The following is a 26,724-nucleotide window of genomic DNA, read 5'->3' as shown; positions in this document are numbered from 1 at the left end:
AATTTTGAGGGAGTGCTGAAGGAGACTTTGTTTTGGTGTCCTCTCAAGGGGCCCACTTGGACATTGCTTCAGGTTGGTGTTTGGGATGCAAAATTTTGACAATGGTATAAGCAACACACATGAACAAAGGACAAAAGCTTGCTTTGCATCATTAAAGCACAAAATGTTTGTTATTGATCTGAATACGTTTAAATCTTGATTCCTTGCCACATTGTTTTGTTTTCCCCCTTCTCCTTTGTAAGTGTAATGATCTCTTTATCCATTCTCTTGTCTATCAAAGCTCAGCTTTGGAGGGATTCCAGTTCCAGGCAAATCAGTGACTTTCCTTAGGAAGAACTTTCATGGCTGCATTGAGAATCTCTATTACAACGGAGTGAATATTATTGATCTGGCCAAGAGACGCAAACCTCAGATACACATTGTGGTAAGTTACTTGTTAAATTCAGAACCAGAGAAGCTGTTTATCTGCGGCATTGAATTAAAAATTAAACTGTGGCCTACAGAACTTATCAGGGTGAAATCAGAGACAACTGAATGTTTAATTGATAGAGTTTGATGGAAAACAGATACATTTTGTTTTATATAATCTCAATTAGGCAAATCCTATGTTATCTCCTATGTGCTCAGCCAGCCTACTGATGCTTAGGAGAAGGTGGCTTGTTTAAGCATAATAGTCTTGGTTTGATTCCGGAGAAAAAAATCACAGGATAATTCAATTGAGAGGACATAGCTTTCTCCTTTTAATGTTCAACAGCATTTCCATCACTGAATTCTCCACTAACAACATCCTAGGGCTTGCTATTGACCAGAAACTGAACTGGACCAGCCATATAAATACTGTGGCTACAATAGCAGGTCAGAGGCTGAGAATTCAGCAATGAGTCACCCACCTCCTGATTCCCCAACACGTGTCAACTATCTATGACGCACAAGCCAGGTGTGTGATGAAATACTCTGCACTGGCCTGGATGGGTACAGCTCCAACAATATTCAAGATGCTTAACAACATCCAGGACAAAGCAGGCTCCTTGAGTGGCACTCCATCCACCACCTTAAACAATCCATTCTCTCTACTGCTGGTACACAGTGGCAGCGGTGAATACCATCCACAAGATACATTGTGCATCTTGCTAAGGCTCCTTCAACAGTATATTCCAAAAATGTAGTCTCTACCACCAAGAAGGACAAGGGCAGTGGAAGCATGGAAACACCATCTCCAAGTCATATACTATCCTGACTATATCACCAATCCTTCACTGTTGCTGGGTCAAAAACTTGGAACTCCCTCCCTAACAGCACTGAGGATGTAGCTACACTGGATGAACTGCAGCGATTCAAGAAGATAGCTCATCACCAATTTCCCTCGGGCAATTAGGTTTGGGCAATAAATGCTGGCCTTGCCAGCGATGCTCACATCCCAAATGACTAATAAAAGAAACAAAGCTCCAAATTGATATGGGCCGACAGTGAAAACTGACTCTAATTTTGTTAACGCATGCAAGCTAGCTGATGTGGAAACAGAAAAATATCTCACTACTGCAGTATGGAGTACATTTTGATGGTTTGGACTATGGTTTGCCTTAGTCCAAAATTGTACATTTTAGGGTAATGTTAGGGTAATAAGGCCATAAGACGTAGGAGCAGAAGTAGGCCATTCGGCCCATCAAGTTCACTCTGTCATTCAATGAGACCATGGCTGTTCTGATAATCCACAACTCCACTTTCCTGCCTTTTTCCCCATAACCCTTGGTTCCCTTACTGATTAAAAATCTGTGTATCGCAACCTTGAATGTACTTAACGACCCAGCCTCCAATTAGGGATGGGCAATCAATGCTGGCCCAGCCAGTGAAGCCCACATCCCCTGAATGAATAAATAAAAAGAAGTCCATTCCAGCTCATCACTGCAACCACAGGAACTACAGAATTTCAAGATGGCAGCTGACCAGCACCTTCTAAGGGAAATTAGGGATAGGCAATGAATTTGTTTTTGTTAATTGAACTTAAGTTCCACCAGCTGCCATGTCAGTAGCCTGTTGTATTGGATTAAGCGTCCATTGATATTACCACTATGCCACTGTCTCCTCCTATTTATGTGGTCATAAGAGATTTGTGTTGCTTCAACTTGGGTACCTTGAACATCCCAATTTTAATTGTTCCCCATTGATAGGAGTGCCTTCTGCTTCCTGGGGCTGAATATTCCCCCCCATCGGGGGGGAGGTTGAAGGGTGGGCGCATATAGGCGCGCTTCTGATCGGTGCCCCCGATCGGAGGCGCACCATTTTATGTGCTGCCTGTGTGGTGGGGGGGAATCCCAACATGAGTTGGGACATGTCCATAATTTTTACAAAACCTTTATTAAAACTTTTTAATGCCTACATGAAACCTCGTCCCGCCCGTGGATGAGGTTTCATGTTTTTTCTAGTTTGCACCGGGGTTCCTGGCCTGCCCGCCAACCTTAACGTTGGACGGACAAGTCCTTTAATTATTTAATTGACCCTGTCAGTGGCCTCAATTGGCCGGTGATGTCAGGAGTTCCCCTCGACTTCACCGCACGTCATTTTATGCATCGGTGAGTAGGCCCCGCCCCCACTTGCCGACGGTAAAATCCTGCCCCTGGAGTCAAAATGTGGAACGCCCTCCCTAAATCTCTCCTTCTCTCTTTCACTCTTCTCCTTTTAGGGTGCTCCTAAAAACCTACCTCTTTGACCAATCTTAACACTACCTATCCTAACATCTCTTTATGTGGATCAGTGTCAAGTTGTTATTTTGATAATGACTCTGTGAATTGTCTTGGAATGTTTTACCACCTTAAAACCACTATATAAATCCAAGTTGGCCTTCCAAATCTGTGAAGAGTAAGTCTTCAGCAATTGCTCATTCTGTAAGTGATTGTCACCATTAATCAGTCATTTGCTTGTTAAGCATTGCGCACTTCTCTTCTGTATCAGTTTTATCTTCTTTTCACTCCCATATCTTTAGACAGCATCTGCTGTGATTGATGGTAAAATGTCAGCCACCAAAGATTTCAGCAGTACACGGTCGCGTGCTGCAACAGAATTTAATTATTATGATTGATCACCCATTAAAATGTTAATCAACTATGTTTGATTTTCTGACTATTAGTTACAGTTGTCATGAAGAGTTGTCATGCTCGGTTGCATAAATTATATTATTCCACCTCTCTGCTGGATGTGCACTTCATAAGTGTCACATTATCAGAATTGCTGCCAAGAATTTTCTACCCCTGCCCAGGGCAAAGATCAACATTGGGACTGTGGATGTGTCCATTACAGATTTAGGTAACCCCATGATGCAATAAAAGTCTTGTATCAATCTGAGCACATCCAGCAGATATTTTGATATCATCTTATGATCCAAAGGGAATCTAAACACATCCTAGTGCATTCCAAAATTTGTCATGCTGTGTGATAACTTTAATTGTAGCTCAAACGCCCTGGCATGACTAATCCATGCGATTCATGAGAAGGCAGTTTCTGAATTGAACTATGCTGACAGGGAGGGCTGGGGCAACAGATACTTCAACATAAAAAGGGAGGAGCAGCCAGTCAGTGAGTCTTATTGAGGCAGTTTTGGACCACTTACCCATTACGACCAGTTCAAGAAGAGTATGGGATCAGAACTGGGAAACCTTTGGACCAAGGAACGGTGTAGGAATTAACTGAAGAAAAACATGGAAAGAAAATAAAATTAAGCCCTTCAGTAATGCTTTATTGCTTTCTATCAAGATCCTGTTTTACCTATGGAAGGGAATGCTATATTGATCTCTATCCTCATGCAATACCTGATGGGTTGCAAATGCACAGGCCTAGAATTTTAAGGTGCCGGTGCCTATGTCTCCAAAAAGATAGGCAGGAAGAGCATGCTTATTACGAGACAGAAGTGAGTCACCCGCCATATTGGCATCAGCAAAAAATATATGTGTCTGGGATCAATGCCGGAAGCAGATGTGAGTCAATATGCATATGCAAATAAAGCATCTTATTCCTGTTTGAAAACCCTGTTGAAGGTTGGGTTTTCCTGAGGTCAGTTGCTACGTTAAAGGAGCGTAGCAGGTACCCTGATCAACACCACCAACAACCCAAATTGTGTCCCTATCTACCTCCCTGTAGCCTTCCTGTTATTGTCCCTTCTCTTTAAGGGCTTATCTGAGGACACCCTGGTATGATATTCCAAGCCTCTTTGCCAGTGAGTCATCTAGAGATCAGATAATTGAATGGTTGCTCACTTGTTTTCTTTCCTGTGTTCACTCACACACTCTCTCATGCACAGTCTCTCTCTCTCTCTCACTTGCCTCCTTCTCTCTCTCCCTCTCTCTCTCTCATGTTCTCCCTCTCACTGCTCTTGCACATTTACCTCTCTCTCTCTCTCTTGCTGACACTACTCTCTCGCCAATGTCCTTCTCTTGGCTCGTACCCCTCTCTCTCATTCATGCTCTCCCTCTCTTTCATGGTTTCTCTCTCTTTCATGTGCTGTCGCTCTCTCACCCTCCCATTCTCTCTCTGACCCTCCCTCCCCCTCTGGCAAATGCTATCATAAACTTTTATTGTGCTGTTTAGATGCTTTAATGCTTTGCCTCATTCCATGATACTTCAAACTGTCAGTTATTTCTGTAATTCAATGTGCGTGACTGAAGACTTTTTTGTAATATTGGTCCCGTGCATTGATTGATTTACGTTATTGATGGTTCTGTAACTATAAAGATGACAAATAAGAATTTTGGGAGAAGAGGCATCCACTGATTTTATTTAATTTGCTGGGGGAAAAAATGTGATCATTCAGGATTTGGGATCAGATATGCAACGTCAAATTGTTTCAGCTGATCCAGACTTCAGTTTTGAACCCACAAAAAGTAAAGGTTGGTTTGAAAATTCTCTTTAATCCATCAGAATGTCATTGGAAGCAAGTTAATTCTGACCATTCATTCATCCTTGTAAATTAACTGTGTGACGTGGGTTTTACACCACTTCCAATTACTGTGGGAATATAATGTGGAATAACAACAGCCACTTGCATTTATGTAGTGCCCTTGAAGTAGCAAAATGTCCCAAAGTGCCTCACAGGAGGGATTGTCAAACAAAATTCAACACAACCAACAAAAGATGTCAGGACAGGCGATCCTTGGAAATACAGCCCTGCTGGAGATCGCAGGCATGTTCATGCTGTTGCAATTTGCACATTACATGCAGTAGGTAGTGAAAGAAAGACTTGAATTTCTATAGCACCTTCCATGACATTAGCACATTCCAAGCCCTTTACAGCCAATAAAGTAGTTTATTAAAATTATTCACTGTTACAATGCAGGAAATGTGACAACTAGTTTGAGCAAGCTTCCATAAATAGCAACGTGATAATGACTCGATCACTTTTTTTGAGGGATAAATGTTATCAATGAGGTAGCCAGATAGTGAAGATAAAAACTGAGCCTAGTCATTTTATACTCGTAGGCTTTTCTTTGCAGAGACACACATTGCATGATGGGCCATAACTTCTGTGGAGTAGCAATTACAGTCGGAATTAAGACTTCGCTTCTATTTACTCACACCTTTCTCGCCCGACCTGCCAACTCAGGCCAGATGAGAAAAGCGCAGCGCAGCTGTCCAGGGACCCTCTCAGTTGAGTGCAGGAGAATCGGACGAAAGGAAGACACGTCCCCATTTTTACAGCACTAGCAGGTAATTTTACAGGTCCAGCCACTTTGAGAAGCCAGGGAGGAGCAAAGTGTGTAAGATAAGTGGGTAGGATGGGCGGGGAGCTCAGGGGAGTGCAGGATGGTCAGTGGGGTAGATCTTGCATGGTCGGCCTACATTTGAGAATTTTGTGATTTCACCACGTAAATCATTCGTTCAGCTAGGGTATTGAGAACAAGAAGTAGTGTGATCGATATTCCATTAGTCACACACATCCTTAAATGGCTTACCAATAAATTGTGGACCGTTATCCATAATGTTCCCTCTGGACACACCAGATAAACTGAAATTAGCACTGAGAGTGTGAGCAACAGTTGAGCTTGACGTGTTGTGCCAATGTCAAATAATGGGGTACTCGGTAAAGTAGTCGATGATGACAATGAACTCAGTGCCATGGACATGAAAAAGGTCAGATACGATTTTGGACCAAGGATGGGCAGGAACTTCATGTGGAATGCGTGGCTATTTGTGTTGACTTAGCATATGCTCTTGACATGCCTCACACTTCTTGACAATGACTTCAACGTCATTGTTCGTACCTGGTCAATAGACTGTCTCTGTTGTGAATCTTCTCATCTGATCTATGCCTATGTGTGAGTGATGAAGTTGCTGAAGAATATCAGGTTGCAAAGATTCCGGTATGATGATCTGCCTGCTTTTAAAAATGATTCCCCGGGAAATGCCTAACTCATCCGAATAAGGCCAAAATGGCTCATGTCTTCATGGACATGCTGAGTTGATCGTTTCTCTAATGTGGAATCTTTCACCATTTCTTCTTGTAGCTGCTGGCTTTTGCATTGTGCAAAATCAATCAACGGACTTGCATTCTTCTGCAAGTGTAATATTGCAGCTCCCTTGCAACTGCCAATTTTGTCAAACATTCTGGATATTTCAATGTTAGGTTGCAAACTGAGCGATTGGATTAGTTTCTAAGGTTGATCAGCCATATGAGCTGACTGATTCCATGTATTGTCACTAGTATGTGTTACAGCATGCCTGTAGACTTGTGATCACTGGCCTTTAGCCTTCACAGTGTAGAACATCTGCGTCACCCAGGAGGGTTGATTGTACTTGCATTCCAGGACTATGTATCCTGCACATGGAATTAGTGAACTGTTGTACGCTGGAAGTTGTACAGTAGTTGGTTTTACCATGACCTTCCATGTCTGTGGATACATGTCTTTTTGAATCTGCAGAGGTAATACCTTAGTCCTCGCCCCTGCATCAATCTTGGCCAAAAATGCATAGGTACCGACCTGCTTATGGCAGATAATTTGAATCTTGGCAAACACTTTGAATGGTGTGACAGTACCTATGATTTCCATACCATTGACAGTGTGAAACCTGTATTCACCAGTCTTCAACTCATCGTGTACATTGTCATTTTTGGTTTGTCAATCACCTCCTGTATGTGTCTCTGACAGGATATCGGATGGTCATCCTTCTTGCCTGAATGTACCTGTTGTATATGGTCTGTTTTGATCAGTTGTCACAGCTCTTTGTAGCTGCGTCAGCCTTTGCTCTAGTGCACTGCCACTGCCAATGACCCTTTATTCCACATACTTTGGAGAATTGATTTGAAGCTGGGCATTCCCTTGGTGCATGCAGAAGGCCACACCTTCCACATGTCTTGCTAGGTTTACGTTCTAGGAAGTACATCAACAATTGGGGTTGCACTTCGGACCTGCAAGCTTCATTGACCTTTTAGGATTGCTTCATACTTAAGTCAATCCCTGAGTAGCTTTTCGATGCCATACGTTTTGGGCTTGTCTAGCAGATCTTTCTGGAACGCTTCCGTGGGAGTGTATGTGTTCACCAACTCAACAATTCTATCTGCTGGTTATGCATCTGAAAAATCACAGTATGTGCCCTTTGCTCTGTATCTGCTGACAGAGTGGTCCATGGATTCTGCAGGCTGCTGTCAAAGTGACATGAATTCTAGTCGATAAGAATGCAAGTTTAACCAGATTCTGAACCATTCTTTGAAGGTAGTCTATATTTTCAGGGGTTCCTTCAGTTCTTCTGCTGTTAATTCCAAAGTGTTCAGCCTGTGTAGACCTTCATTCCCAATTGCTAGGTAAAATTTGATTGGCTTGCTTGTTTGGTTGAGACACGCATGAATCAAGAAACCATAGCTCTGTATGCTGTTTAAAAATTTTGAATTTGGATAGTATGTCAGCTGCATCCCAATTCAAACCGGGGAATTTTATGGGCATTTTAAAAATATAACTTTGACCTTCCTTCTTCTATAGTACCTGGAATATGTGTCGCTGTAGCCGCTTTTGCACGCCTATCTGAAACTCTGTTTGTTATAATTGCAACCTAACCCTCAATATGCTGTCCCACTCACACAACTGACAGGCTATGCGCTACAATCTCACCATGAGGGAGCTGTCTTCTTACCAGTTTTTATTTCAGCACTGTCCTGGCACTGTGACTTCAAAGCTTTTCTGTGCAGTCACCTGCTGTGTTTTTAACACTCTCCGATGCTGCTAATCTGTTACATTCTGACCAAAATGTTGAATGTTGTCTCATGGCACCTGTGCCTGTACTTAATCTTGCTGCCAGGTTGTTTGACCCCACTGCGGAGTACCATGCCATGTCATTATAATGATATAAGCGCCAATCACTCATAAGGAATTGTGTAAACATGTTTTGGTTCCATTTATTTAGACTGGGCACATGAGGACAGATATACATGGATAGAAATATTGAAGACATCAGCAGCATAGCTGTGTGATTGTGTGGTCTGCTCACAAGCAAAAGTGAGACTAAGACTGGATCTTATGATACATTTCCCTTCTACTGATGTCATGCTGCTATCCCTTAAAGGCATGTTACAACATTGGTCACAAGACATATCATATCAGCTTCTCATTACTGATTGTTCTCTTGATTGACTTCAATGGAAATGATGGAAGAGGTTTATAGTGAATCGACTGATCTGATAATGTCTGTTCCATATCATTAATCAAAGTCAGAATGACCCCCAAGGACATGTGCTTATACTGTAGTTGGTGGGGTTTTTTTGGACCCACTGTGCCAATGTGCAACAACTTTCATATTATTGATACTAGCTTTTTGTGGTTCTGACTCTTGGTCGGAGAAAGGCTCTGTCTGTGCACGCTCTTTCACAGTAAACTTTTATCGCTTTGAGTGTGCAGGTGTGAGTGACTGCTGCCTCGAAACAGTTCACTTGGTTTTGCTTAAGTTTTATGAAGAGCTCAGTGGGGATCAAAAAGACTATCTGAGCATTTTAAAACTTGATTTACTACTGCGCTGTTATGGCCAAATTGCTTCACATGACCAACAAGAATGGTGGAATAGAATATTACAGCACAGAAAAAAAGACAATCAGTTTATTTTTCTCCATGTGAGATTTTGTGTTTGCTCTCAATCTCCTACTGATTCCTCCTCATTGGTTCCTCCTCAAGGCCTTTAGTTTTCCTTGTTGACACAACTATTTGATTTCTTTTTGAATAAATTTACTTCCATGGTTTGTGGCAAAGGATTCCACATTTGAACCATCCTGTGTGTAAGAGTATTTTCTGACCTCCATTTCAATTGTTTGTGGTTGTCTTAAATTTGCATTCTCTTATTACCACCTCACTGAGCAGTGGAAATAATCTAATTTCAGACCCACATCAATGTGGTTGACTCTGAACTGCTCTCTGCAGTTCTAGACAACGCAGTGCCACCTGCTCAAGGGCTATTGGGCCAGGACTACGTGTTGAGGGACCAAAGCTTGGGGCAACCACTGTAGAGGCGCAATGGGGAAAGGTCACTGTCTAAGGCCTTTCAGCCAAATTGCAGAGGAATTGTACGGACCCCTCAGGCTGTACGACTCACATTGAATATTACATGTACCAGAATTATATTGAAGTGCCAAAGAGTGCAACCTGATTGATGTAGATAACTTAAATACCATTGGACTGTTATGACCATTTTGAAACATCTGTAATGTCCTTTTGATTCTATTGAAGCACCTTGGGGTGCAACATGATCTATGTGGAAAACTTGATTATTATTGCACTTTTTGAAATGGCCATGTTGGAATGTTTTGTAATGCTCTTTTAGATATTTTATGAATAAAGTGTATTTTTGAAAAAAAAAATTGGGATGGACAATAAATTTTAGCCTTGCCTCAACTCAAACAAATAAGAACAAAGCCTTATCAGGACCCTTCCAAAACATTTGAAGGCCTCTGTCAGGTCACCCATTGGCTTTTTCAGCTTTGGGATAAAAATGTCCTAACTTTTAAAGTCTCTCTTCATAACTTATTTCCTTCCTATAATGGAGTGCCCAAAGCTGCACACATAACTTCAACAATGGTTTAACTAAGGTGCTGTGCAAGGTTAATAACTTCATACCTTAACTATAGCTCCCACTTGTCTTTTGCTGGATCTGCTGGCTTTCCCAAGGTTGGTGTATGGGGTGGGAAGCCTCAGAGAGGGCAGTCAATATCCTTGGCACCTTTTTCTTCATCATGCCAAAGGGCCACTGGTTTTCATGCTTCCATTCCACCAGCCTTATCCACGCACCCCCCACCAACAGCCCCCACAACCTCACCTCTCCCCGCCGCCCCCCACCCCCACACACACCTCCTTACTTCCCTTTCCTTGTTCTGTTCACTTCTTAAATGCCATTCATCTGTAATACCTTCCAGTTCTGCTAATGGGCCCACACCTCAAAGGCCAATTTACCCGTTGAGGGTTGCCAGCATTTTATGTGTTATATTTTCAATCCTTTGTTTTATCCTTAGCATTTGTTTTATGGCTCACAGCTTTTTCTATCTGTGTGAGTTTATTCCCTTTTATTCCAAAGGTCATAAACCATTCACGCAGTGCCTTTTTATCGTGCTTGTCGAAAGCTTTTTTTAAAAAAAATTTTTCCTCAGATATTTCTTTGAGGTGGGTCAAGCATGACCTGCCTTTTGGAGGTCTGTGCCCCCTAGCCCTGACTAACTCTCATTTCTCCAAGCGCTTTGTAACTCTATCTCATTTTATTGATTCCTGGCGGGGGTAACTTTGTAGTGGACAGTGCTGTAAAAATAGATAATTTCGATTACTTTTTTTTTTAAAAAGTGCAAAGATACAATTGAGAAGATCGCTTAGGGTGGTTGCCATGGTTTTAATTGCAGGTAGCAGCCACTGAGAAGCAGACTATATGAAACAGAATGAAATGAATATAGTCATGTTTCACAATTCTCTCGATATATTTTTTTGGCCAACTCTGGCCACTTTGACAGACATGGCTTATCTTACTGATAGCTACTCATTGCCTTGCTAGTAGCTATGATTCATGGCTCAGTTGGCAGTGCACTTCCCTCTGAATCTGAGAATGCTGTTGGTTCATGTCCCACTCCAGGTCTTAAACAGAAAAATTAAAGCTGGCACTGAGGGAGTTCTGCACTGCTAGGGATCTCTTTTGGGTGAGAGCTTAAGTCTAGGCCCTGTCTGCCCTCTTAGATGGATGTTAAAAAAAACCCACAGCACTATTTTGAGGAAAAGCAGGGGGGTTCTCCTCATGTCCTAGCCAATACTTATTATTCAATCAACATCACAAAAACCCATTATCTAATCACTACCACATTACTATCTGTGGAAGCTTGCTGTGCACAAATTGGTTGCTGTCTTTCCTGCAACAGTGACTGCACTTCAACAAAGTACTAAATTGCCTGTAGCAATTGATACCAGAGTTGAAAATAACTCCCGTTGTCTTGAAGGGTACAATTATAATGACACTGAATGTGCTGGCAATATAACTGCAAATTTAATGTGCACACTGTTATCAGTGTATAAATAACCCTCTTTTATTACACTTTCTTTATCTGATTTGACTGTAATTTACCCTATTTCCTTCTCTGTCATTCCTCTGTTTCTTTCCCTATCCTTAGATTTCCATAGCTAAGGTCATAGATCACCACCCCCCACCCCCACGCCACCACCCCCCCGACCTGTCCTGTTGTCTTCACCACTCTTAGCTGACACTTCCAGCAATGTGCATTGTGAAAATCTTTCAAGCTGAAGCGTGATGGAAAGAAATGGGGCGCATCACAAGATGCCAGTCTCCAGGAAACCCTGGGCCATTTATCACTAGTCTAGCCGTAAAATTAAATGAGTGCTTCTATGCTTTTTTAATAGTTCTGAAGGTTTTCTCTGATAAAGTTATATTTTCTTAATAGGCAGGAGTTCTTCTAGCCATTGAGCCACAGTCAGCAATGATGCATTTTTCTTCTGCAAGCCGCATTCAAGATGATGTTTCCATATTGCCTAGTAATGTGATCCCATTAACCTTTCAAACAAAGCAGTCGGAACATTTAACTTGAATATTATTATTTTCTCCTCCCCCTTTCTTCCAGGGGAACGTGACATTTTCCTGCCTGGAGCCCCATATTGTTCCGGTCACATTCATGACTTCCAGCAGTTACTTGCTGCTGCCTGGGAGGCCTCAAATGGATGGACTTTCTGTCAGCTTCCAATTCCGCACTTGGAACAAGGATGGTCTGTTGCTGTACAATGAATTCCACGAAGCATCTGGAGTTCTACAGATTTACCTCAACAAGGGGAAGCTCAAAATAAATGTTCATAAATTATCATGGAGCCAAGCTGACATCACCACAGGTAATTGCAGTAGTCAATTTTGCTGCCATTGGTGACAGCAGGAGGAATTGTGAGAATGTAGAGAAACACTTATCTCCAAGCGCATCATTTTAGGCAGCTAATTATCTTCTGAAAGTGCAGCACACTGAGCTAAGTAAGATGAGAGTTGAGAGGGAAAAGGAGATTACAGCTTACCAGAGGAAGAAGATCAGGGTTTAAAGGAAAGGAATGATGAAAGGCAGTTTGATTAGAGGAAGAAAAACAGGCAAGTTTGAAGGAAAGGAATATGTCTAGATAGTTAATGAGTTTAAAAATAATCAGTCGAGCACATGGAAATGTTGTGCTGAGAGTTCTGTTGAGAAAGTCACATCTGGTAGTGACCAGTTGGTGCCAATGTCCAGATCTTGAATATTTCCAGGCCACCTTGTGGCATGGTTTGTTCTGAAAGAAAGTGTTCGGGCTGAATTTTACAGCCCCTCCCCCTCCCTCAATGGCTAATTAAAAGGCTGAGGGGGTGGGTGGGGGTGCTCGCTCATAAAATAAAGTATGTGGGCCTTCCCACTGCCTTCCCGCCCACCCACGATCTGTCTCCAATATTATGGTGGGCGGGGAAGGCATCAGGGGCCTCATTCTGCCTCTGCCGCTACTTTGCGTGTGGCGGGGGAAGGTGGAGGCAAGGCGGGCAACCTGGCAGCTTTCACTGCACAGGTGACTGTCGGGCAGGTAGGATGGGTACACCTTTTGGGTGGTTCCCCTGTGCCCATCAGAGTCATCCCCCCAACCCGCCGCAAGATCCTACCCCTCCGTTAACCCATCGCACCCCATGGTCTTTCAACCCTGTGGCCCCCCACCCCCCCCCCCAACTTCCAATACCCCTCTCCACTGGGGTCTTCCAGCCAGGCCCTTTCAAATACTGGACTCAGCTCTGAGTCCCAGCTTCATGACACTCTTGTCCCTTGGGGACTGGCTGTCATCGCAGCAGTGGTCACTACTCGATCCTGACGCTGTTGGGACTGCACTGCTACTGGCCAATCAGATCTGGGAGGGAGTCACATTCTGAATTAATTAAGGCTGCTTCCACCATAATATCATTGTGGGGCAGTTGACATTTGAGTTAATGACTCAAAACTGTCTTTTCCATCTTTGACACATGGAATACATCTCAGTGAATAATCTATCCCCTTAGTGACATGAAGCTTGTGATAGCAGCAAAGCTCAACTAGTCTCTGTCCATTTTAATTTATCTTTCCCAAGCCATGATTTCCAAGACAGGAGGGCCAGGCCTCATGGTTCCCCAGTTACTTGTGCACTGAAATCCCCCAATTGTGCAGAAATCAAAAGGAACTTGAGCAGGAACAATGGGATGTGAAGTAAGTTTTCCTTTGCACCGAGCAGTGGATTTGTTCATGGTGACTGATGAGGAATGGTGAGACACGCTGAAGCTTTTCAATCACAGAAGGATACATTTCAAGAGGGATTTTTTAGTGGCAATATTTAATAGGTAGAGATTGCAAGAACCCTCCATAATACTTGCAATGCCACAGCACTCAAGACAAGACCAAAGTTTCAAGCATGTGAAAGATAGGTTTAGGCCAGATAGTTTCCTTCTTTGCAGAAAGGTTGACTTAGTGTTGTAATAGGGTTTCGGGAGCAATGGTACAGATCAGGACCCTGGACTCTTTTAAGAAACTGGTTGACACTATAACATGGGGAGAGAGTAAGGTTGCTATGGTGAATGGATGAGCTGGTTGGAATGAAAAGGCTGTTTCGCTTATTTTGTGGGACAGGAATGTATATGATATGTATAATGTATTAAATGTCTTGTGTATAATACTCACTTTCTGCGAGAGCTGAATTTCTCATCATGCTTGAGCACAAAATCTAGGCTGATATTTCACTGCAGTCCGGAGGAGAATGCTGTACTGTCAGCGGTGCTTTCGTTCACTGAAAAGTTAACTACTTTGCCTATTGGGATGGACCAAAAGATCCCATGACATGTTTGCAAAGATGAGCTGGAAGTTCATGCCACCAACCGCCACCTCAACAGATTAAGCTGTTGTTCATCTCATTGTGGCACTGTGCTGTGCTTAAATTTGCTGCTGTGTTTGCTTATAAAAAACAATACTGACTACACTTAAAAAAAACTTGGCTGCTTTGGGATGCCTTGAGGATTCAAAACTTGCCATGCAAATGCAAGTTTTTATTTTATTTATCAAATGCGCACGTTAGCATATCCTGTGTCACTGTGAAAAATGCGATGAGAGATCTGCTAGTTATTGAAGGAACTCCTCGAAAGGTTGAAAGTGCAGCAGCAAGAAATTTTTTATAAGCTTCACTGCACAACTGCTAGTTTGATTTTGTCCTCCCTGGTTATGTAATGGAACAAAGCCTGTAGATTACATATGTGGCAGCGACCCTGGAGAATTCTCAAAGCAATGTTATCAAAACACTGGACATTACGGAGAACAGAAAAAAAAGAAAATTTGCATCTATATTACGCCTGTTGCCAACTCAGGATGTTCCACAGCCCTTTACAGCTAATGAATTAGTTTTAAAATAGTCACTGTTTTAATATAGGGATACGGTGCTATGAAAAGTAGATTGTTGCGGTACTTCATGTAGTGAGGAAAAGATGAATAAATGCATGAGGTTCAAGAACAATGGTTAAATTACAGAATTCTTCAGGTCCATTAGTCACATTTCGCTGACTGGGATTGGATGCAAAGTGGGTTAAAAAAAAATAGAAATGATTTTGCCTGTCAGTTTATTTTATTTTGCAAGAATTCCTTTTTCTTTGCTTCACAGGTATATATGTAAATTCATTTTTTTTGTCTCTGCTGATCTCCAATTGTGTCATGCATTGTTTGCACTCAGAAGGGTTCTGATAGTTTCTACAGCTAATGTAGGAAAATGCCTCCAAGTAGCAATGGTACCAGTAGCACTTAGGTGGTTAATGTGAGTCAAGCTCTGCTCCCACTGGCTTTTTAGATGAATAATTAAACAGACCGAGAGGAAGATAAATAAATGCACCCGCACTTTCCGTTGTTTTCAGATATCTATGCCACATTACACTGGTTGCAAAGTGAGCTTGCTTGAGAACCTTGGTAAAGAGCAGATGAATTGTTTTGCCTTTAGCCCATTCTCATTGAAAATTTCTCAAATGGATCCAGCATCAGAACACCAGGAAGTTTCCCCTGGAATTCAGGACACGTGCAATAGTTCTTGAAGGGTTGATGATTAGGATGAGTTTAACCTTACCAGAGCAAGTAAGACAGCTTTGTTTAAAGCTCCTTGCCCATAGAGAGTCTCTGCAATAATAAATGCATCAGTTAGTTCTACCCTTGATATTGTGCCATTGCAAAATACATAGAGCAACATAACATGAATTGTATGGAATATTAGACAGTAAAGCTGTATGAAATTAAGACCATCAAAATCATTCTTTTCCAAATCAGTTAAATATGTTGAAAAATGTGTATCAATTTTATCAGCGCCTAAAAGGGGTCATTTATCGTGCAAGCCCTTCATCAGGACTAAAACTATCTTCTCAGCATTATAGTTGATAACATTTCATGATAAAAAGGTAGAAGTTATAAAGTTACAAGCTCCCCTGTTGAGTAGCTCAGCAACACAAACCAAGGTTGTTCCGTGATCCATAGGAGCATTGGCAACTGGGATGGTTAAGTGCTACTGTGTTTGGATGCACGTGGAAATACAAAACCATAAAGCGCAAAATAAAGCCAATCGGCCCATCGTGCCTGTGCTGGCTCTTTGAAAGAGCTACCCAATTAGTCCCACTCCCCTACCCTTTTCCCGCTGACCTGCTTTTCTCCCCCCCACCCTTTTCAAGTATTTATCCAATTCCTTTTTGAAAATTACTATTTGAATCTGCTTTCAACACCATTTCAGACAGCAAACCCAAGTTGTACACCTTGCTTCATAAGAACAAAATGTTCTTCATCTCAGCTTTGGCTCTTTTGCCAATTACCTTGAAGCTGTGTCCCCTGGGTATTACCCCTCCTGCCAGTGGGAACTGTTTCTCCATAAGTACTCCATTAAAAATCCACTTTGTGAAAATGGAGCTTCATCTGTTGCAAATGAAAGCAAAGGCAAATCGGTTTGCACATGAGGATTGGCCCACCACGTGGGTCAGGGTAAACATGGAATGCTTCACCCCATCAAGGGTTGGCCGTCTCCGACTGGAGATAATTGTGAAAGAAAGCCGAACTGCCCTGTGTCTGAAAAGCAGCAGGAGGAAGTTCTCAGACATTTGGGGCTTTTTTATTTCCCCTTTGTGCAAGGTATTTTCTGTCGTCATTTTTCACAGTTGTACAGACAACTGCTTAAGATTTTGATGAAATAAAGCACTTGAGCAATGTAGTTTTGGTGGGGTGGGGGGGGTTGGTTTGGCCATTTTAAATCCCTTCAAACTGACTGCGCTGCTTCAAAGGTAAATCCAAGCCATTCTTGAGAGCAAGAGAGAGGCCTTTGTAGTAACAGCTGAGATTTACTGTTCCCATTTCAGAATTCTGACTGATTCTCTTCAACCCCGTTGTTGTTGTCTGGTCCCAACATTCAGCTATCGTGAAATAATACGGTGGTTTTGTTCTACTTAAATTTTGGATTAATCACATCGAAACATAAGAAGTAGTAGTAGGTTTAGACCATTCGGCCCTTCAAAATTCTTTCCCATTCGTTTCCCACACTATTCCTTGTTCCCTGATTTCAGTGGCATCTAACCACTTATCGATCTCTGCATTGAATACACTCAATGGCCAGCATCCACCAACTTTCAAAGATTCACAAAGGAAGAAGTTTCTCCTTGTCTCAGTTCTAAACGGCTGATCCTTTATTCTGAGACTGTGACACCTACTTTGAGACTCTCAGCCAGGGCAGTAATAACGCAGGCCAGGCATTTTTGCCTTAAGGTATTGTTACCATTTGAAAGCAGTCCTTGTCAGCTCGGCTGAAAGCTTTTTTTTTCCAATCCTTTAACCTTCAACAGCATGCCTGGCCACTTGACCAATGAATTACCACTGTATTTCATGTTGTGACAAAGTGAGAACTAGATGGTAATCATATTTGAATTTTAAACCTGGAAATGATTGTTGGTGATTGAGGCAAACAAAATTTAACACGTTCCATTATCTGCTTTTTAAACCAACCATTATTCTGTTCACTGATTTCTGCTAAAATGGACAAGGAACATTAATGAATGCAGTAAGCATTTGTCCACCAACAGTAATTTCTAGTCCATATTGTATAAATTAGGCATGGATTAGACGTGAAATGCTTTCACCTTAGTAAATACAATGTCAACGGACAGATGTTTTTTTGTTCCTTTACTGCCCATGATCAGTATGTTTATGGAAGAGGTGTGTGTTTTCTTAGGCCAGAGTTTTTCGCTTGGCATGCGGCATGTGCACCCAACCCGCTCCAGCGTAAAATAGCGCATGATGACGTCAGGCAAGTGTCCCAAGGTCATCGCACACTAGCGCAATACTTTGCTCGGTGGGCGCGTGCCACATTCGGAAGCATGCCCACCAACAACTAGGGCCATTAAAGTAGTAATTAACTGAGGTTTCTCATTGTCTGTCCAACATTACAGTTGGCGGGCAAGCGAATCGGCCAGGCGGCTTTTGCATTTTTCAGGAAACCTCATCCACGGGCGGGATGAGGTTTCCGATATTAATTTTTTTTTAAAGTTAAAATTTGGGCAGGATTTTCATCATCCATTATGTTCTCGTGACTAATCCTGATGGGTGGGCATTTTTTTCCTGGTTTTTAAAACCCTTGCTTTTTTGCATTGAAATTCTTCAGCTCCCTGAGGCAGCTCTCTGCCTTCAGGGAGCTTTCATGCTGCACTCCACATGCCCATGCTCCTCTTGCCCCCACCCCGGCAGCGCTGAGCCTTTCAGCGCACCTTTCATGCGTTAATTGGCCTGTCGGGGGTCGGTTCCCCTGCTGCTCCCGGGCCCGCCAATCGTAGGCGCTTGCCTAACTAAAAATCCTGCCCTTACGCTTGGAGTGTGCATCCCAAATTAAATAATTCGAGGAGTAAGCTTTTGTGAGCATTAAAATAAAGAAGATTATTTATTCTCACACTCTTACCCTGAATTAAGAATGAAGACTCACAAACACAAAGTTTAGATACAGGTGGAAGTAATGTACTGTTATAGTTTACAATTATCTCAGTCTCTCGTTTACCAACTCCAGCTCCCATGTGGCAGGCCTGTAGTTTCTTGGATGGTTTCAATGCTTAAAAGTTGAAGCCAAGTGCCTTGTAAAGTGAAGAATTCTCAGCAAGCTGTGTAGTTTCCTGTAGTCAAATTTCCAAGAGGTTGGTTCTCAGGTGAATTCAAAGTACTGAATAGATCAGGGCTTACTAGTGTTACAAGTGTTTGAATTAGAACTGTCTGCAAATAGCTGGTGCTGATTTTTAAAAAGCAGACAGAAAACATGGCTGTCTCATCATGAGACTTTCTACAAGCTCAAGTCCTTTTCCAAATAAGGATGGTGTTCTTGTTGATTCCAACATCCTGTGTTGTGATTTAACACCTTGAATGACAGAATTGTTACGGTACAGAAGAAGGCCATTTTGTCCACTGAATCTGCACTGGCTCTTCAAATGAGCAACTCACCAAGTGCCATTCCACCACCTTCTCCCCATAACCCTGCACATTCTTCCTTTTCAGATAACAATTTAATTCACTTTTGAATGGTTCAGTTGAACCTGCCTCTACCACATTCTCAGGCAGCGCATTCTAAAGCTTAACCACTCGTTGTGTGAAAAAACTTTTCCTCTTTTCACTGTGGGAGTCATGTACTGCATGGCAGGTGCCCATCCTACCATCTTCCCACCGACCATAATACCGGATTCGGAGGGCACTAAAATCAGCAGCCCGCCTGCCATATATGAGGGTTTGAGACAGTCAGTACCCTTGTTTTTGAATCACCCATTCAATTTGATAATACCTCTCTGGATTGGTTTCAGGAAAGGGCATTGATTCACTTCAGCCTGGAATATTGCTTTTGTTCCCCCTTGAGACAGGGGGGTGGTTTCAATACACAAAAGACATCGGGAGACCCTTGGGCAGACATCTTTTCAGCCTTTTGTGCCCAGTTTTAAAATATAAAATACAGTTTGAAATTCTGAATAGGACTTGCCGATACTGGACATGACAATAGTTAACTCTGAACACATACGTTTGGAGAAAGGGAATGTCATTGTATAAAACAGCACCAAGCATATTGTTGGTGGAACATTGTAAAGTACAATCCTCTATAAAATAGCACTAAAAGATTTTCAGTTACATTTGTAACTGTGTTCCACAGGGCTCAGTGTTGGGACCCTTGCTGTTTGTGTTATATATTAACGATTTGGATGCGAACGTGGGAGGCACAATTGGGAAATTTGCAGATGACACAAAGATTGGCCAAGTAGTGGATAGTGTAGAGGATAAACATAATCTCCAAAACAATATAGATGGGTTGGTGGAGTGGGCGGGAAAGTGGCAGATGGATTTTAACATAGAGAAGTGTGAGGTCATACATTTAGGGAGGTCAAACAGTTATAGGGATTACAAAATAAATGGGAATATCCTAAGAGGGGTCGATGAAGTGAGAGATCTTGGCGTACAAGTACACAGGTCCCTGAAGGTAGCAGTTCAAGTAGACAAGGTTGTAAAGATGGCATATGGAATGCTCTCCTTCATTGGCAGAGGTATAGAATATAAAAGTAAGGATATAATGTTGGAATTATATAAAACACTGATGGGGCCACAACTGGAGTATTGTGTGCAGTTCTGGTCACCACATTACAGGAAGGACGTAATAGCTCTGGAGAGAGCGCAGAGGAGGTTTACAAGAATGTTGCCAGGGTTAGAAAAGTGTAGCTACGAGGAGAGATTGGACAGGTTGGGGTTGTTTTCCTTGGAACAAAGAAGGCTGAGAGGTGACTTGATTGAAATGTATAAAATTATGAGAGGAATAGATAGAGTGGACAGGATAAAACTGTTTCCCTGGTGGAGAATTCTAGAACCAGGGGACATAGATTCAAGATAAGTGGCAGAAGGTGTTTCGGGGATGTGAAGAAGAACTTTTTTACGCAGAGGGTAGTGGGTGTTTGGAATTCACTACCCAAGTTGGTGGTAGAGGGAGAAACTTTAAACTCTTTTAAAAAGTACCTGGATCTGCACCTAAAGTGCTGTAAGCTGCAGGGCTATGAGCTGGGTGCAGGAAGGTGGGATTAGAAAGGGCACCTGGGTGTCCTTGGGCTGGCATGGACAAGATGGGCTGAATGGCCTCCTTCTGTGCTGTAACTTTTCTATGGTTCTATAGGGGAAACTATACCCCACAAAAATGTGAGAGCAAGCATAAAAGACCAGCAGACCATCTCCAACATGAGAAAATCCAACCATCTTCCCTTGATATTGCTGAATTCCCCACTGTCAACATCCTGGGGGTTACCATTGACCAGAAACTGAACAGGACCAGCCATATAGATACTGTGTCTACAAGAGCAAGTCAGAGGTCGGGAATTCTTTGGCGAATAAATCACCTTTTAACCCCACCAAAGCCTGTCCACCATCTACAAGGCATAAATCAGGAGTGTGATGGAATACCCTCCACTTGCCTTGATGAGTGCAGGTCCATCAACACTCAACAGGCTTGACACCATCCAGGACAAAGCAGCTCACTTGATTGGCACCCCACCCACCACCTCCAACATCCACTCCCTCCAGAACCGATGCACAGCAGCAGTAGTGTGTATGATCTACAATCACCAAGGCTCCTTCGATAGCAACTTCCAAACTGGTGACCTTTACCACCTAGAAGTACAAAGGGCAGCAGAAGCATGCAAGCTCCCCTCTAAGCCACACGCCACCCTGACACGGAACTATTTCGCTGTTCCTTCACTGTCACTGGATCAAAATCCTGGCATTTCCTTCCAAACAGCACTCTGGGTGTACCTACATACACTGCATACACTGCAGCGGTTCAAGAAGGCAGCTCGCCACCACCTTCTCAAGGGCAATTAGGGACGGGCAATAGCCAGCACTGCGCACATCCCGTGAAAGGATAGAAAAAAAAGGTCTCCTGTAGCATTGCTCACAGCGAATTGAAGGAAATGTTCATCCATAAAGGTGTTGTCAAGATACGCTGGTGGAGAAATGTTAGAATCATAGATTCTCACAGCACAAAAGGAGGCAGCTCAGCTGTTGTCTGTGCCAGGCCTTTGAAAGAGTTATCCAATTAGTCCTACTCTCTTGCTTTTTCCCCATAGCCCTGCATTTTGTTTTCTTGTTTTCAATTATTTATCCAATTCCCTTTTGAAAGTTACAATTGAATCTGCTTCTACAGCCCTTTCAGGCAGCACGTTCCAGATCATAACACCTCGTTTCGTTACATCTGTGGTACTCCTCTTCTTCCTGGTTCTTCTACCAATTATTTGAAACGTGTGTCCTCTGACTATCGACTCTCCTGTCAGTGGAAATCATTTTGCGTTATCTGCTGTATCAAAGCACTGCAAAATTTTGAGTGCCTCTACTAACTCTCCCCTTAGCCTTTTCCACGCTAAGGAAAATAATGTCAGCCTCTCTCCTTATTCCAAACATGTGAAGCCCCTCATCCCTGGCGTCAATCTAGTAAATCTCCTTTGCATCCTTGCCATCTGTCTTAAAGTGTGGTGCCAGAAAAGGCTCAGAATCCTAACCGGTGCTAATGGAAAAAAATATTTAACATTTGCATGCATGCTGCATGCATGACTTGGGGTGGAACTTTGAACTTTGGCACATGTGGCATAGGTGACAGTGGGTTTGGCACCCATTAATAGAGCCTGTCCAATATCAGTTCCCATTGAAGGGAATAAATGAAGCATTTCACACAAGTGGGGGGTGATTGACTTAACATGAAATATCCTTAAATGCCCTTGCAATAGCTTCTGTTAAAAGCTTACTTCTAGTAGAATATTCTAAGATGGGCTCGATTCCAAACTATCACTATCTCTTCAAAAATCATTGCTGTTGGAATATGCATTAAGCTGCAGAAAGTTAAAACTTGATTGGCATAATTTCTCAACGTTTTTCTCTGCTCCCAGCAACGACCAGTATCAATTTTATGAGGGAGTTACATTAACTGCACTTGAATGAATCCTGACTTTCTTTTTTTCCTGTACAATAAATTAGCTGAACTTGAAGATTATTTTTTAAAGTGGGATGTGCTGAAGGGCTCATCAGAGAAAATGCTTGGAGGAGTTACTGAACTCAGCAGCGTGAGTAGGCTGCATTAACATATAGTAGAGGTACCAAGATCAACGAGAGAAGGTGTCTGCTAATGTTAATTCAATTGCCTTGCATTTTCAGACTCACTAACATCATCCACAGAGTCTTCAAGATGTCAGCAAGCTCCACCATCTATCTAAATATCTCCTTCCCTTCAATCAAATAAGCGAGTCTGAGTAACTAGTCAAGAGCAGGATGAAATGATTGGAGGAGGTCTTTGGCCTGAGGAGGTCATTGCAGTGCTCAGCAAAGGGATGTCGCCCCCCTGTCTCTCTTCAACCAGTTAACAAACTCCAGAAGGAGCTTAAGAGACCATTAATTGGAGGCAAGCGGGTTCCTAGTTCCGTCCCACCCGCTCTCCCTTTGAAAATTGTGTTATATTCCCGAGGCATCAGGATCCAGTGCCGACTTTCTGGAACGCAGTTTTCAACACACGCCCACACCCTTGCTCGCCCCTATCCTAAAATTCAGCATCAAACCAGATCAAATTCGCTAAGGCTCAGATCCAAATTAAATTTTGCCCATTCTCTCTCAGCAATGTATTTTAATGTCCAACCCACGCTAATATTAATGTGAATATTTTTATACAGTACATGAGTTCACTAGGATGACTCCTGGGATAAGAGGATCCTATTATGAGAGGCTGAATAAATTTGGCCTATACTCTCTGGACTTTCAAAGAATGAGAGTAGATCTCATTGAAACAATAAACATTATGAAGAACATTGAAGAGTAGACTCTGCCAGACGAATTTAAAATATGGGACACCGTCTCATGATAAGGAGACAGTCATTTAGGACTGAGTTGAGGAGAAATGTCTTCATTTAGAGTGTTGTAAATCTTTGGAATTGTCTATATCAAACGGTTGTAGACGCACCATTATTGAATATATTTCAGGCTGGAACAGACAGCTTTTTGATATCTCAGGAGATTGAATATTATGGGGACTGGCAGGAAAGTGTTGAGGCAGGCAATCTTACATGATCGTATTAAAAGGTGGATCAAGCATGAGGGGTCCTATGGCTTACTCCTGTTCCTATTTCTTATGATTTTTTGTTCATTCACCTCCTGCTCTTTTTTGGTAAGGTTGGCATTGAATTATGGTCAAGTCTCTGCGTCCCCTAGGTTCCGAGTTGAGTCTTCTCAAACTTGTTGTATTGCAGTTGACAATGAAGAAACACCTTCATTCCAACTAGTTTGGATTATCTTTGAAGCCAAGATGTGAAAAGGCAGCAGTCATGGGAAGTTTAGATTTAAAAAAAAACGAAGAACCACGTATACCATTCTGGTGGTCACGTGATATAACGATAATGGAGTGTTGAACATTAATGGTAATCCATGCCTATCAATTAGTCTGTAATAGCCCCAGATTTGAGGGGCTGCTTTTTTGTTCTGGGGTCGGGACTGTGATGACAGGTGAATTTCTGGTCCCAATCCCACATCGCCCCGATACCCGATGCTCATTTTGAATGACTGGCTAATTGGGGGGCCAAGGAGTGTGCTCGCCACCCAATTAAGGATGGCAGGTGATCTCCCGAGGTTGGAGCCCCTCTAGTCGTGACACTTCGGCATCCCCACTGTCCAGATTGGGAGCTGCCAATGCAGGTAGGAGAGGGAAAGGGTGGGTCAGGATGGAGGTGAACTCTGAAGAGTTTTTTTTTAAAAATCACTATCAAAAGCACCTGCCAGGTCATCATTGCAGGGGGATAACCCTTTCCACTGGATAGCAAGCATCCGCAGCTGTAGCCCGATAGCCACATGAGCTTGGTCTTGAGCGGGATGGAGCACTGGAATCCAACCCCCTTCCCTGGTCTGTCACTGGAAAAATTCCAGTCAGCTTCTGCTGGGTGGCTTTAATATGAACAAAAATGTCCTAGACATAGAATCATGCTGGGAGACTGACACGTCTGCCAGTGTCAATAAATCACAGACCCATCCGTCTCTGGTTTCATGTCTGCTGCCATTTAGAAATCCTGCCTGATGTGCGGTAAACTTGCAATGGCGTAGAGACTTGCTTCCGAATCACCTGTTCTCCCCAAGCACGCTACACTTTCCATATGTCATGTTTCAAATTATTCATATAACATATCCCCAAATGTTTTTTTTCCCTGAAAGAAATCAATCTTATTTGCATTTGATTGAATTAACACTGATTATTTGCACTGTCTCTTGAGGGAGTCTGTTCCATATATTGAATACTCACTCATTAAATTGCACTGTTTTGCATAGTTTTCCACATTCTTGACTTAATGTTAATCATTCTTATCAACTAAACAAATACAAGCTAAAAAAAACTTTAAATTTGTTTATAAACACACAAGTCATTATCACTAATTGAAACACCATATCACATTTGCATGATGTAAGAAAAATCACTGCTCCTTTATCTGTTAAGAGGCTCCCAATTTAAAGATAGCCAAATGCTGGTTTACAAAGAAAGCCTCATTAAATATAGATGCACATTGTTAACAAAGATCGTTAGATTTCACGCAGAGGGATCAGGGATGGGATATAGTCAAATTACTCTCCTATTGTTGTGGGTGATGTATTATTAAAGGAGGTTGTGCATTAGCGTCAAAAAATACAAGGACTGAGCAACAGAATAAATTGTAGGTGACAATGCTGCGGACAAAGACAGTGGGAATTGGGAGTAAGCCAAATTTGAATGTTAGGTTTTATTTTGAACCGAGCAAGCCCAATTCTATTGATCCCAATGTCAAAACTGAAATGCTAAATTCAAAGTCCCCTCATCAGGTGAGTGGGCCCGGGAATGGCCACGAGACTGACCGCCGCCCGCGATCGGGCTACGACCGCAATTTCAAGCTGGCTGGCCAGTCAGCACCCAGCCAGCATGAAATGTGCGCCAAGAGCCTCAGCGCTGCCGGGGTTGGGGTGGGAGGAGCACGAACGCTGAAGTGTGCGCATGCATGGGGGAGCATACACTGAAAAACTCTCTGAAGGTACGGAGCTGCCTCAGGGAGCTGAAGATTTTCCATAACAAAACTAAACTTTACACAAATGATACAAACGCATGTGACTCAGCCGCATGAGGAGGGACATGTCAAAAAAGGGTGTTAAAACATTCTTATTTGTTTTTAGTAACCATTGGAAACCTCGTCCTGCCCGTGGATGAGGTTTCGTGAAAAATGCAAAGGCTGCCTGGGCCTATTTTCCCACCCACCTACTGAACGGCAGCAAAAAAATGCAACTTGCCATCTCTATCCTAACTTTCCATCACCCCCAGTCCCACAATCTGAAGCTGCATTACCATTTGCTCCACCCTCCCTGTGACTTCTACCCCACCCAATCCAGGATTCCTCACTTGCTCCCTCCTCCCTACTCCCTGAATGTGGCCATCCATCACTGTCCTTCCCACCTGATGGTCAGCTTCTCAATATATTTGGCTGCTAACCAGGAAACAGAGATATAATTTTCTCAGGACTTCTATACTTTTTGCAACTTCTCCAGTCCTTTTTATCACGAGGGAGACCAGAGTTGTTACAGTACTCCAAGTATGGTCAAACCATGCTTCCATTCTAGTTTAATTTTCTGTTGCCACTCACATCCTGGAACAGGAGTCGGTCATTCAACCTCTTGAGTTGTCAATCAGATCAAGGCTGATTCGTACCCCAACTCCATTTTTATTGGCTTTGATGAGTAACTCACCCCCCAACTCCCCAAAACTTGTCCACCATCTATGGCACAAGTCAGGAGCATGATGGAACAGTCCCCACTTGCCTGGATGAGTGCAGCTCCTACAACAGTGAAGAAGCTTGACACTGTCCAGGACAAAGCAGTCTGCTTGATTGGCACCACATCCACAAACATTCACTCCCTCCATCACCGACACACAGTAGCAACAGTGTGTACCATCTACAAGATGCACTGCAGGAATTCACCAAGGCTCCTTAGACAGCAACTTCCAAACCCACAACCACTACCACCTAGAAGGACAAGGGCAGCAGATAAATGGGAACACCACCACCTGGAAGTTCCCCTCCAAGTCACTCACCGTCCTGACTTGAAAATATATCGTCGGTCCTTCACTGTCGCTGGGTCAAAATCCTGGAACTGCCTTCCTAAAAGCGCTGTGGGTGTACCCACACCACTTGGACTACAGCGGTTCAAGA

At 42.7% G+C, this 26,724-nt stretch overlaps 1 protein-coding gene across 1 annotated transcript in view; it reads left to right on the top strand.

Moving 5' to 3' along the window:
* LOC121284659 (contactin-associated protein-like 5) overlaps positions 1 to 26,724 on the top strand; it is a 1,009,875-nt gene that overhangs the window by 446,208 nt on the left and 536,943 nt on the right. Inside the window, exons 7-8 of the mRNA XM_041200217.1 lie at positions 281 to 424; positions 12,071 to 12,332. Coding sequence (XP_041056151.1) covers positions 281 to 424; positions 12,071 to 12,332 — 406 coding nt within the window. The remainder of the gene's footprint in view (positions 1 to 280; positions 425 to 12,070; positions 12,333 to 26,724) is intronic.

This window comes from Carcharodon carcharias, chromosome 12 (assembly GCF_017639515.1).
Source record: "Carcharodon carcharias isolate sCarCar2 chromosome 12, sCarCar2.pri, whole genome shotgun sequence".
NCBI classification, from domain to species: domain Eukaryota; kingdom Metazoa; phylum Chordata; class Chondrichthyes; order Lamniformes; family Lamnidae; genus Carcharodon; species Carcharodon carcharias.
This window is presented reverse-complemented; position numbering and strand designations above follow the sequence as displayed.